The following is a 14,274-nucleotide window of genomic DNA, read 5'->3' on the forward strand; positions in this document are numbered from 1 at the left end:
CCTGTACCTCAAGGACCACCTCTCCCCATATGAACCAACCTAGACCATGTGATCATCTTCTGAGGCCCTTTTTCATATGCCTCCTCCACAAGAAGTCAAAAGTGGTAAGATTCTATGCACCGTATTTTTCGCTCCATAAGATGCACCTGACCATAAGACGCACCTAGTTGGTTTTTTTTTGGGGGGGGGGATGCAAGGAAAAAAATATTCTTTAAAGGGAGCGCTGAGCAAAGCCTGTATGCATCCCAGGCTCTGATCAGCGCTCCCTTTCACGAGCCGCGTGGAGCATGTGTGTGGCGCTTGCAGGCCCCCAAGGGCCACACACACACTCCACATGGCTCGTGAAAGGGAACGCGGCTCTTGGGGGCTTTGGCGGGAGATGGGGGAAAGGACAGAGCCATGTGCTCTGTCCCTCCCCCCACCTCCGCAAGAGCCGCACGCTCTTTAAAGGGAGCACGGCTCTTGGGGGGTTTTCCATTCGCTCCATAAGACACACACACATTTCCGCTTACTTTTTAGGAGGGGGAAAATGTGTCTTATAAAGTGAAATATACTGTATTTTTGTGTTTTGATATCGTATGAAAGGTGGCATAGAAATTTATATAATAATAATAATAATAATAATAATAATAATAATAATAATAATAGAGAGAGCCTTCAGGTGTAGGACAGGCTCTGCACTGAAGAGTGTCACTTCCAACTCCCCATAGCTCAGTGGTGGCTAAACTTGTACCTCCAGCTGTTTTTTGGACTACAACTCCCATCATCCCTAGCTAACAGGACCAGTGGTTAGGAATGATGGGAGTTGTAGTCCCAAAACAGCTGGAGGGCCAAGTTTGGCCACCACTGCCATAGCTGGAGATAGCATATCTGTCCCCAATCTCCCTCACATAATTCTGTCTGACTCTGAACATCAGAACAGGATCCTTTCGCTAGACGGCATTTAACAAGCACATCAAAATAACTCCTTCGACTAGATCTGGAAATATTATTGCACACAATTAATTCAAGATCATTCAGCTAGCAGGAGCCACACTTACTATGCATTTCCAAGAAACTACAAATTAAAACCAAGCCATTAAATATATGCAACACACACAAACATACAAAGTAGCTGTTAACTAAATACACAAGCTTACACACACACACAAACACACAAACACACAAAAGGCATCAGCTCATTATGAACACAAATGATCCAATTGAAAGAAAGAAAGTGTTGCACGCTAAGATCCGTACCTTTTCATGCCCTGACAGCTAGCAGGAAAGGAAAAAACAAACAAACACAAATGTGACAGTGACAAAAGAAAAAAGCGAAATCTATTTAACTGTATAATATACAGAATAAAAAACATGAACTGAGTGAAGTTGCAAGGTTGTACATTCCAAAAGACTACACACAATGATTGCAATCTTAAAGGGAAAAGGAAAAAAAAAATTACTCCAATGTATCAGTGGTTAGAGCATATATTTTCAATCCATTAAAATTAAATTAGCCCTTAACTAGATTTACCATTTCTGGCTCTTAATCTGTTTAACAGTGGGTGTAACTTTGCACTTCATTTTGTTTATAATTTGGTATTAGCTGAGAAAGTACGGCAGAAGGTTAATTCGGTGTAATGTAGATAATGAGTTCTCCATAGATTCCTTTGATAGACCAAACAAAAAGAATATATGCATATCGGCAAAGCAGCTCAACTGAAGAAAAGCTGAACATTCAGAAAAAGAGTGCGATACAACCCCCTCGTGACTGGACCACGTAAAATTATGGGTGGGAAAAAGCAGTTGAAGGCTCTGTCAGATCAAAAGTGTCGCTGGAATGTAGAAGGCTTGCACCTTTGAGAAATTCAGGGAGAAGACTTTGAATGAAGTACTGCGCACTCCGTATGCAAGAACATGCTGGATTCTTTATTGTAGGGATAGAGAACTGGATCCAGCCAGATTCCAGGGGCCGTTTTTACATGTGACGTCAGGCGATTCGAAGACAGGGCAGCTGTCTACCTGCTCCATCTGGTACTCAGGCTGAGACCCTACCTGCCCGCAGACTGTCTCACCAGAGTGATGCATGCTCTGGTTATCTCCCGCTCGGACTACTGCAATGCACTCTACGTGGGGCTACCTTTGAAGGTGACCCGGAAACTGTAACAAATCCGGAATGCAGCAGCTAGATTGGTGACTGGGAGCGGCTGTCAAGACCACATAACACCAGTCCGGAAAAACCCACATTGGCTCCCAGTACGTTTCCAAGCACAATTCAAAGTGCTGGTGCTGACCTTTAAAGCCCTGGAAGGCCTCGGCTCAGTATACCTGAAGGAGTGTCTCCACCCCCATCGTTCTGCCCGGACACTGAGGTCCAGCTTTAAGGGCCTTCTGGAAGTTTCCTCACTGAGAGAAGCAAAGTTATAGGGTTCCAGGTAGATGGCCTTCTCGGTGGTGATGCCCGCCCTGTGGAATGCCCTCCCATCAGATGTCAAGGAGATAAATAAACAGAAGACATCTGAAGGCAGCCCTGTTTAGGGAAGTTTTTAGTGTTTGATGTTTTATTGTGCTTTTAATTCTATTGGGAGCCGCCCAGTGTGGCTGGGAAAACCTAGCCAGATCATCATCATCATCATCATTTTTAAAGTCACAGCTACAAAGGAAGATTCTTTTTTAAATTCAAACTGAGATGCAAAGGAAGAACCGGCAAAAGAGCAGGCAGTGTTTTTCTCTTCTGCAATCTTAGCGCTGTGGCGCTTTTCACACTAAGATTGGAGATAAGTGCCTGCCTGCTCTTAGACCACAAGCGGCAGCAGGCAGAGGTTTATCTCAAATCTCAGTGCTAAGCACCACAGCGCTAAGATCAGGGACAAGAGAGCCTTTATCTCAGATCTTAGCACTTAGATGGGAAATGACCGCTCTCTGAGGTTCTCCACAGCTGCTATGTTTTCAAAACAAGAAAACCTGTCATCTGATTGGTAAAATTCTGACAGGCCTGCTGCTGTATCTCTTATTTTTTTATCCGAATGTTTTGAATCGGCCCTTGATTCAACTGAGGTCTCATAAGAGGAGACTTCAAAGTTCAGACACTCAACGCATAATACTTGGGGTCAGGCGACGTTTTAAATCATGTAATTGCCTTAATCTGGGTTTCAAAATTGTACTTAACCCTCCCTGGTATCTTTGAACGAAGGGCAAGCTGTAAATCTCAATAGACGAATACACACTGCTAGAAACTGAGCAAAAACAGTTGACCTGCCCCTGTTCCTTTACCATGGTCATAGTAGAAGAAGAAGAAGAAGAAGAAGAAGAAGAAGAAGAAGAAGAAGAAGAAGAAGAAGAAGAAGAAGAAGAAGAAGAAGTCTGCCATTAAGCAATGGCTGTGGGCAAGATCAGAATTCCTGAGGGTGTGTACAATCGCTAAGGACTTGGTGGGGATTATATTTGCTGTGTTATATTCTCACGACTGAGTGAGACTGGGATCACGACTACTATCCTATGCTGTGAGTGATTTGCAGGGGGTTGGTCTAGATGACCCTTGGGGTTTAGAACGTCACCCGTTAGTCTTGGAGCACCCAATATCTACATTCACGGGGCCTTCTGCTTTTTAAGTGGGGGAGTTGTCAACTATTCAAATCCAACTGGTATGTGCATATTGGGTCCACAGCCTTAAAAGCCAGCCAGCCCCTCTATGTGCTCTAGTCACTGAAGTCAAATGGATATCGTTCGGTTACGTGAAAACAGAACAGAACAAAACAAAACATCAAACTCTATTTACCCGTCTTGATACTGTAGCATTGGCTCTCTCTTTGAGCTGGGGATCTGTGGGCAAGTTTAACCATATGATGTAAGGGGTATCGTACTTTGCTCGTAGCCTCGGGCACCGCTTGAAGACAAAGTCGATAAGGAAAAATTTGATTCCTGCATAAAGTCCTATGTAATTGGAAAGAAAGAAAGAAAGAAAGAAAGAAAGAAAGAAAGAAAGAAAGAAAGAAAGAAAGAAAGAAAGAAAGAAAGAAAGAAAGAAAGAAAGAAAAGAAAAGAAAAGAAAAGAAAGGTTATCAGCGAAATATCAGCTTAACCGGAATTGTGCTATCGATACAGTCATTGTACAACCAAAACGAAGATACAGTCATAACTCATGTTATGTTTGCTTCATGTTACGTTTATTCAGGTTGCGGCAACCCGCGGCGACCCAGAAGTACCGGAAAGGGTTACTTCTGGGTTTCGCCACTCGTGCATGCGCGGTAGCGCTAAATTGTGCTTTATTCATGTGCACAAGCACCAAATTGCGCCACGCACCTGTGCAGTTGCGGGCTTTTCACGTTGCGAATGGGCCTCCGGAACGGATCCCGTTCGCAACCAGAGGTACCGCCGTACTTCAACCCTTGAATAAAAGGCCAGAAACTATAGGGTCTGCAAGAGATGTGAGCCTTAGAAATTCAAGTGGCCACACAACTGCAAAAGCAGAAGTTAAGGCTGATTTACAGCAAAGCAGCAGCAGCGGTGCAGCTATGGACCTCTTTACCTTGGCCATCTTGACAGCTGAAAAATAAGGTTTCCATGACCTATCTGGAAAGAGTTAATTAATGCAGGCCTGTTTGGGGTGGGTGGTTTTAAATTGTATTCCTTACAATGTTATAACCCACCGTGGGCAGGCAAAAAACCCAAAACATAATTGAAATTACTAGCTGCCCTCTATCACTTCAAGTTTGGATATTGCTGTGTACTGTATGCTAGCATTTTCTGTGCTGTATGGTTGTTTATATGGCCAGCTTAATGATTTTATGCTTTAATTTTATTTGTAAGCCATATTGAGAGGATGGTTCTAGAAGCATTTAAAATAAATTATTCTCAGAAGGGGTTACATGCATCTATGGGACGCGGGTGGTGCTGTGGTCTAAACCACAGAGCCTCTTGGGCTTGCCGATTGGAAGGTCAGCAGTTCGAATCCCCGCGACGGGTTGAGCTCTCATTGCTCTGCCCCAGCTTCTGCCAACCTAGCAGTTCGAAAGCACACCAGTGCAAGTAGATAAATAGGTACTGTTGCAGCGGGAAAGTAAACGGTGTTTCCGTGTACTCTGGTTTCCGTCAGGTTGCGCCAGAAGCGGTTTATTCATGCTAACCACATGACCCGGAAAGCTGTCTATGGACAAACACTGGCTCCCTCAGCCTGAAAGCGAGATGAGCGCTGCAACCCCATAGTCGCCTTTGACTGAACGTAACCATCCAGGGGTCCTTTACCTTACATCCATCTCCAAGCAAGTCTGGCACCACGCATGTATTTTTTTAAGCATGCCCAATTAATGGCTCATAATGGAAACTTGGTCCTGGTCAAGATAGATGTGAGCTTCTAGGACCACAGAGAGCGGCAAGAAATCTGAAAAGTGTTACCCATTGAAAGGCCGATGATCCTGTACGGAATACAGCAGGATGCTATAAACGCCGCCCACAGAGCAATGTACAGCTTTTGCGTAACTTCAGGCTGCACCCACATAAACAAGCTGTGAAAGGGAAAAGGAACAGAGAAATAAGTGAGACATTGCGGCACTTTGTTCTCTCTTCCCCATTCAAATATGCTGAAAATAAATACATTTAAAACTCACTTTTTGATTTTTTCCAGTATATCTGACATCTTGCCAAACAAATTCTGCAATCGAAATAGGCGAATGTCAGCTCAGAATATATCGCAGTGCAACTTAAGTTAAAGTTCTATTCTGGGTATAAAGCCATCGTTTTAAATTTTAAATCAGTTCCATCTCATTGCAAAGGTGGAAGAAAATCTTTATTCCAGTCACAAGTATGGCACTCATAAAATCTTCACATTCCAGAAATTGCTGCTTGCTCCCCCCCCCCCCCGGTGCCTTGTATTTTAGGAACCATAAACTACAGATTGCCCAATGGGCAGAATTGCGAATCCTGTGTAAAAAGATTGCTGTTTTGAGAACGCTGAAAACATCCCTTGAACACTGGAAATGACTGCAGGGAAAATGACCGCATTTACACTAACGTTGAACTCCCCCCCCCCTTTTTTATTTAGTGGTTGTTGGTTTTTGTGTCTTGTGTTTTGTTTTGTTTTTACAAAGTTTGCACATTTACCAAAATATCAATCATACATTTGGCATCAACTTCCTCCGCACCCCCACCTTCCATGGTTCATTTTAGTTACCCATTTCTGCTGCATATTCCAATTAAGCCGTATTATTTCCATTTTATATCAGTTTTCTTTCTGCTGCTGAATTTACTCTAACCCTGCTAACGCCTTTAATTGTTCAAGTATCCTACAAACCTTTTCCAATCTTCCTTTAAAAAAAGCAAAAAACTTTCTTCCTGGCCTCTTATTCTACAAGTTAAGTTTAGCCACTTCTGCATATTCCATCAATTTCATCTGCCACTAACATTTCAAACGCTGTACGGTCTACGCATTGCAAGAGGCAATATTGCGGCATGAAGACAAGAAGAAAAGAGTCTTCTGAAACTGATTTTTCACGTGGGCCAAGCTAACTCTCTTCAATGAGGGTGCACAGGTCAGAGTCACCAAAAGATTTGGGTTTAATTCTCAGTTCAGAAATGAATTTACTGGGCGGCAGCCCTCAGTAGCTAAGAAATACATATACAGTACATTTACGTGTATAAGACAAGGGTTTTTTTTACTCTAAAATCATGTTCAAAACTGTGCCTCGTCTTATACATGGATAGTGAATGGGGTGGACGGTGTGATTGGCTGCAGCTGCGAGTAGGAGCTTGTCAGCGATGATTGTTGGCTGCTAGAAGAGCTGCTTTGGATTGGCTGCTGCTTCTCTAATTGGGTTGGTGATTGGCTTCTGCAGCAAACACTGCTGTGGATTGGCTGTCGCTGCCGCGATTGGCGGCTGCTGTTCTGGGAAGCGCGCGATTGCCAGCGGACAGCTTTTCTCAGTCTTTTCTCAGAGGTTTTTTTGCTGGGGAAGGGTCTGTTTGCGATTGGCTGTTCCCGTGGCAAGCGGGCAATTTTTGGCAAACCCCCCCCAAAAGCCCGAGCCATCTCCCCCCCATATTTTCTAAAATTTGAGTCCCCAAAAATAGGGGGTGTCTTATACATGGGGGCATCTTATAGACGGAAAAGTACGGCAGATAGCAAAAGCCAGGCGTCTGACTAAGAAGCCTGCTGAGAAAGATGCTCCTCAGAGGTGTTTCATGGGATGCAACTAGGTTGGCACCGGCAAATACAGACCACAAAGAACAGATCTGGGAGCTGACAAGAAAACTTGTGTTATGCACCAATCTGAGATCTTACCCACAAATCCTTCCAGCGGGAGGCGCCAGGGGTTACATTACCTGTGCTTTTTGTGCCACGTCCAGAACAAGCTGGAATTTTTCTGACACTGTTAGATCTTCCTTTGGAGGTTCCTGAAAGAAGACCAGAAACGAGGCAACAAGATTTTTTTACATGCCCTTCACCTTTTAAGCAAAAATCAGCTTAGGGCTGTGCCTGTGCTTGGGGCTCGCGTGACTGAATTTTCCACCATGCAAGCATTCTCTCCCCATAAAGAACCAGATGTCCAGTTTTCTACGGAAATATATCTATTTTTTAAATGGAAGTGCATTCCATTACATGGACCACAAGCCTATAGTCTATACTCGGGACTGGGAACCTGTGGCCCTTCAAATGTGATTGGACTACAACTTTCATGAACCCCAGTTGGCATGGCCAATGACCAGGGATGATGAGAACAGCACGGGCTCTTGGCTGAGGGCAGCAAAGTTTGCTTGGAGAACTGCCTCAAGGGAATTAACCTCCCCAGTTATAGACTTTCAGAATAAAGCAGCTCTGGAAAACTATTCACAGTCATACCTCGGGTTACAGACACTTCAGGTTACGTTTTTCTGGGTTGTGGACTGCCAAAACCTGGAAGTACTGGAACGGGTTACTTCTGGGTTATGGCGGTCACGCATGTGCAGAAGCGCTAAATCGTGCTTTGCGCATGCACAGAAGTGCCGAATCGCAACCCGCGCGTGCGTAGATGCGCCGCTGCAGGTTGCGAACGTGCATTCCGCACGGATCACGTTCGCACCCCGAGCGTCCACTGTGAAAGCCATTTTCTCATGACTCGATGCCTTCAGTGGTGTGTTGCTAAGTGCAATATTTGAGTTTTCAATGAAAAGCATAAAGGGAAGTTTGTGGCGCAACATCCCTGAATACTAATCATAAAAAGCTGGTAGAGTCAATGATTACAATGAGCAAAATAGATAAAACGTATCTAGAATTATTTGGACTTACAATGGGCTCAGAAACTTCAGGCACAATACTCCACTGTATTCTCCACCCTCTAAAAATAAAAAGAAAAACACTTTAATTAAACGGACTAGCTTTTCCATAAGGCTCAGTTCACAGAGTAAAAGTAATGCTTAAAAAAAGCAACTCGTGTGGGTAGCAGACAACATCTTTTCAGATCTATTTTAATTATTTCCCCCAAATGCAACCACCCAGTTTGTGTCATGCAGCCTCACAGAATCATATGGTCTTGAATATTCAAAAGACTACCATAGATTACAAGTATGTAAATAATGCTTATGTTTGTTCTTAACCAACCAAACACCCTATCAACTACACAAAGCCATAATTAACATTAAAAAAAACAACAACCCACACTCATCAATCCTTTGACAATCGGCAGTAATTATGGCATTGCAAGAACGTTCCTACACAAATAATATCCATTCTGTGTAGATTACTGCATTTGGCTTTTTAATTAGGGATTAGCATTCTGCTGGTTGTTAACAAAAAAAATATGATACTTGGCATTTTAGCCTTCCTGCATGTAAATAAAACTAGCCCACTTCACAGGAGGCGGGTTTCGTCGGTACAAAGTTCATCAGGAGCACAGTGCTGGGTCCTGAATGTCCACATGGAACTGGGAACCCTGCAAGAGGTTCCTTTCTGCAGACATCCACCTTCTCCAGAAGTGGAGAAGACATGCAAAAATGGAGGTTCCCTAAGCACAACAAACGTGTGAAGAGGGCTTCAGGGACTCAGTGAACAGGATGAAATGTGCTTGCTGATGCTGAAGCAATTTCAGTTCCTGCACAAGTTTATTAGACCTGTGTTGATGTAAGAATCTGATGGCACACAGGCAGAAACTGTCATGTTCAGTAGATTTGCATCGTCACTTTTCCTGCTTTTAGAATAATGTTCTGGGTGGGGACTTGTCTCAAAAATCAACGTTCTGTAGAGTTCCCTTCCCTCTGCTACAACCTGCAGAGGAGCTGCAGTTGTGGCAAATTGCTTCTCCCTAGGAAGTCTGGCAGATGATATAGAACCACAGAATCATACGAGTTGGAAGAGACCACGAGGAGCATCTAATCCAGTGTTCCCCAAACTTGGGTCTCCAGCTGTTTTTGGACTACAACTCCCATCATCAGAAGGACCAGTGGTCAGGGATGATGGGAATCGTAGTCCCAAAACAAGCGACAAACTGAAACCTCAATACAGAAGAAAGTTGAGATATTACCTGGCTATGAGGTAATTTAGGGATAACCTCAAAATTGCTAAAAATAAGAACATAGGAATGGCCCAGCCATGCCATACAGCATTCATGTAGATCTATAGTCAGAAGAAGAAATAAAGAATTACAAAAGAAATAATAATGATGCTTTCATGCAATACCCATGCCGAAAACAATCTCCCAGGACATCTGTACTGATCTGAGATGAATCAGACTCTCTTACATTGCAATTCTATGCATATTTACCTGGAAATGAGTCCAGCTATGTTCAATGGGGTTTACTCCCAGGTAAACATGTATAGGAGAGATGGGGAACTTGTAGTGCAGTAGAATCTGCAGAGCCCTAATTCCATTCATCCCTGGTTGGGGTTCAGCTGGAGTCTGAAAGGCTACAGGTTTCCATCAAATCAATTTATACTTTTGAACTGGCATCAACGCTCTGAAATCATGCAGATGGCCAATCATTTTCACTTGGAAACACACACACACACACACACACACACACACGATATTATACTGACCCTACAAAGTGACATTCCTGCTTTTTCCCATTCTGTAATTAATGCCCCTTGAAGAAAATGCAGGTTTCTGACATTTTTTCAGCTTCCACTGCAACAAGCTCTCCTCACAAGCAGGCCCAGAACGGCTGCTGATTATCATGAAATGCCATTCCCTGCGCAACAATTTACCCTCTCAAAATCTCCATTGCTTCATTGAACTAATATTCTCAGTGTATTCTGAAGTCTGTGGTTACTTAAAGGCTTCTGCACAAAAATCGTGCAATTCGGCTTTGCTTGAACAATGGAGTGCAAGTGAGAATTGCAGATTAAAACTAGTTGCATAAAACTGGTATGTACAAGAGGCGGCTACACCTTGAAATACTCTCCCAGATATGTTAGGTTTCTAGAAGCAGGATAGTATTTCTGTTTTGTTTTGAGGGGAAAGACACATTATTCTATCAAGAGGCACAACCTGGCAGGAGACCCAATAAGACCCTGCAAACTCTTAAAAACCATGCCAAACCATATTCTTAAACCCACATTTAAAGTATATTTGAAACAGGGTAAACCAGCCCAGGTGGCATTCTCCATAAAAGCTCTTTGTTAAAGTGGAAGACAATCTGCTCTCTCTATATTATCAGCCCCATCGTGTTCCTTTAACGGATGTTAAGAGATGTTGTTACAGTAATCTGGAAAACTAGACACTACGAATGAACCAGAACAGCAAACAGGTAAAATCAGTGTATCTTTTAAAAATGGGCAAGCATTGACAAACAGAGAAACTTTTGCAACTCTACACAACCGACACTCCAAGAGGCACGTTTGGTGTCACAACACACGACACTGTAATGCTGATTTGTGTATGTCATTCTGAGTGTTGTTGACTTCCAGGATTCATATTTATCAAGCCAGCTTTAACATTTAGAATTGGGTAGAGTTGCTTCCCCCCCTCCCCCAATAAACTGAGCCAAGTTCATGTCTGTAAGTTCACCTGAACGAGAAAGGACAACTTACAATAAAGGCAATAGCAGAAGTATAGATAGAATACCAGTCTGATAAGGCAGAAAGATTCTTCACAAAATTTGTGACGGGTTTGGCACCTCTCTCTAGGCAGAAGAGAAAATAAACATACTCTAAGCAGACAGCAATGCTTCCAAAGACATAATACTTTGAATTGGAAAGGGGAGAGGGGACCACCCACACGGGCCCAATAGTTGCCTGAACTTTTTAACATCCCTTTCCCTTGGGATTAAAAGCAGAAGCGATGTGTGTCATTGACTTAGAATGTTTCCGCAGATAAGTGGTGTATCTTGTTATTAAACACATTCTCCCATAGTCCTTATTTAGGCATGGCATCTTGCGGTTTCTAGGAATTCAGGAAGCTAAGAGCTGATCAACACACGCATGAGCATCACTCGAGTTATCGCTCTGTGAGCAGCTGCTGTATACGCAAACAGCCTCCCTGGGAAGGATCACACTCGAGGTGAAATAAGGCCGTGTGGGTTTTTTATCCGCTTCCTACATGCAAATCACACCTTCGTGTTCTCCAGAGATGAATCTGCCCGTATGAAGCTGCTTTCAGGTAAGGTAAAGGTAAAGGGACTCCTGACCATTACGTCCAGTCGTGGCCGACTCTGGGGTTGCGGCGCTCATCTCGCTTTATTGGCCAAGGGAGCCGGCGTACAGCTTCCGGGTCATGTGGCCAGCATGACTAAGCCGCTTCTGGCGAACCAGAGCAGCGCACAGAAACACCGTTTACCTTCCCGCCAGAGCGGTACCTATTTATCTACTTGCACTTTGACGTGCTTTCAAACTGCTAGGTTGGCAGGAGCAGGGACTGAGCAACAGGTGCTCACCCCGTCGCAGGGATTTGAACCGCCGACCTTCAGATTGGCAAGTCCTAGGCTCTGTGGTTTAACCCACAGGGCCACCTGCGTGCCTTCAGACTGCACCCTAATTTAGGAAAGGAATGGCACAGTAGCAAAATATTGTTTTGCAAGAGGTCAAAGGCAGCTCAAAATATGGGCAGGACTGCAACCACAGATCCTGGTCAGTCCAATTTCATCTCCATGCCTGTATTAAAAGGGGAGGTTACAAACAAGGGCAAAGGCTGCATTCTGGCCATTCTTGTGGCGTGAGATGCCTCTGTGTGAGGCCTGCGGAATTTCAGATTAATCTTAAGCAACTCTAATTCTCATATACTAAAAAAACCCAACCCCACAAACATTTGACTTGCAGAACTGGTCCAGCTCCATTTGCCTGATAAGGAGCTTTATAAAACTAGACTGAAGCCAGCACATAAATCAACTCAGCGTGATCATTTTGGAATCGAAAAATAAACTGATTCTGCACAATGAGTCTTAATGGCTTGGCAAACAGTAACAGAATTACTTAACGATGGAACACTTGATTAATTAAACTTTGTTCCATAGTTAAGACTCATTTGGGCAGAATAAATCAGAACAAGACTGCTGCTCCCTCTTCACCAGGCCCCTCGACTCTTGTTCAATGACTAGGTATGGTGTGCCTATCCTTAACTCAGTTTCCCGTGACAGCCACAACATGAAACTGTGGTTTAATAGCTCCTTACAAGCTAGGATAAACCATGGTTCACTGACCCAAAAGCATGACGTCTGAATTGGGCCTATGAGTCCAATTATCACTCTAGTTGTCAGATAAATATATTCAAAAGAGTTCAAGCTTCTATTTCTGTTCAACAGAGCACAACAATAAGCTACTATTGGGAAAACGTTAAGTTCTAGGGATTAGCTTGAGAGCTATTTTAAATTAGACAATTAATTAATCCTGTGAATTAGATACACTGCAAAAAATGAATATTCACAGTTGTCACATCATGCTTGTTACATTTTAGATTTCTGTAACTTTGAATATTAATAATATACTTTATCTAACTCCATGTTATATGTGACACTGAGGTAACAAAATTATATGGGTTTTATTGCTACAAGATCCACTTAAATACCGTATTTTTCGCTCTATAAGACGCACCAGACCACAAGACGCACCTAGTTTTTGGAGGAGGAAAACAAGAAAAAAAATATTCTGAATCTCAGAAGCCAGAACAGCAAGAGGGATCGCTGCACAGTGAAAGCAGCAATCCCTCTTGCTCTTCTGGCTTCTGGGATAGCTGTGCAGCCTGCATTCACTCCATAAGACGCACACACATTTCCCCTTACTTTTTAGGAAAGAAAAAGTGAGTCTTATAGAGCAAAAAATACGGTATTTCTCAACACTGTTTGCATTTTATATACAAATACCATATTATATACACGTAAGAGCAACGTTAGATACTTACTTAATCGTCTCATATTTTCTGTGAGCCTGGAAAATGAATAGTAGATCATATGATATGTTATCTTTGAGGGACAAACATATTTCTGTTACTACCCCATATTCAACACAGATTATTCAAAAATTGTGTGTGTTGTGTCAGAACTTCGGCATGTATATTTTTATCCAATTTCAATGCTGCCCTTCACCTGAAAATCACAGAGCAGTTCACAACATAAAACTACAAAATGAGAACACAAAATACATTGAGAAAGAATGAAAACAAAAACCAAAAACCCTCCTCCCACAAACACATTAAAAAAGGGCATAGAATGCTAATCAGCCAAAACAAAAGGGCTGGTTAAAAAGAAATGTTTTGGCCTGGTGCCTAAAGACATTTAATGAATGTGCCAGGCAAGTCTCCCTGGGGAGAGAATTCCACAAGCAAGGAGCCACCACAGAAAAGGCTTGTTCTAATAATAATAATAATAATAATAATAATAATAATAATAATAATAATAATAATTTATTATTTATACCCCGCCCATCTGGCTGAGTTTCCCCAGCCACTCTGGGCGGCCCCCAATCGAGTGTTAAAAACAATACAGCATATTACACTGAACCTGGTCCGACTGCACTGGCCACCAATTAGTTTCTGGGCCCAATGCAAAGTGCTGGTTTTAACCTATAATACAGATCAGGACCGCAATACCTTAAGGACCAGCCTTTCTCCAAATGAACCAGCTCAGACCCTGCAATCACCACATGAGGTCCTTTCTGTGCGCCTCCTTCACAAGAAGTCTGGAGGATTGCGACCAACCCTGAAAACTATTGGTATAGGGCAGTATACACATTTAATAAATAGCAATAACACAAAAACAGACTTATTCTGCGGTAGCTCCCCGCTTGTTGAATGAGGCTCACCTGGGGCCTTTGTTACAAATCTTTGTTACAATCTATGGACTTTTAAACTGTGGGGCTTTTATTTTTTGTTTGCTTGTTATTATTGTTTTTTGTGA

At 42.9% G+C, this 14,274-nt stretch overlaps 1 protein-coding gene across 5 annotated transcripts in view; it reads right to left on the minus strand.

Moving 5' to 3' along the window:
* GRAMD4 (GRAM domain containing 4) overlaps positions 1-14,274 on the minus strand; it is a 110,404-nt gene that overhangs the window by 11,838 nt on the left and 84,292 nt on the right. For 4 of the 5 annotated variants that reach the window (XM_081929144.1, XM_081929145.1, XM_081929142.1 and 1 more), the window contains 9 exons: positions 13,281-13,306; positions 10,979-11,070; positions 9,471-9,562; positions 8,240-8,288; positions 7,297-7,368; positions 5,586-5,629; positions 5,374-5,483; positions 3,758-3,912; positions 1,240-1,257 (listed from right to left, as the gene is read on the minus strand). In XM_081929144.1, the coding sequence (XP_081785270.1) occupies positions 1,240-1,257; positions 3,758-3,912; positions 5,374-5,483; positions 5,586-5,629; positions 7,297-7,368; positions 8,240-8,288; positions 9,471-9,562; positions 10,979-11,070; positions 13,281-13,306 (658 nt within the window). The remainder of the gene's footprint in view (positions 1-1,239; positions 1,258-3,757; positions 3,913-5,373; positions 5,484-5,585; positions 5,630-7,296; positions 7,369-8,239; positions 8,289-9,470; positions 9,563-10,978; positions 11,071-13,280; positions 13,307-14,274) is intronic. The other variant, XM_081929143.1, reaches the window with a different exon arrangement.

The sequence above is a fragment of the Podarcis melisellensis genome, assembly GCF_964234715.1.
Source record: "Podarcis melisellensis genome assembly, chromosome: 10".
NCBI lineage: Eukaryota > Metazoa > Chordata > Lepidosauria > Squamata > Lacertidae > Podarcis > Podarcis melisellensis.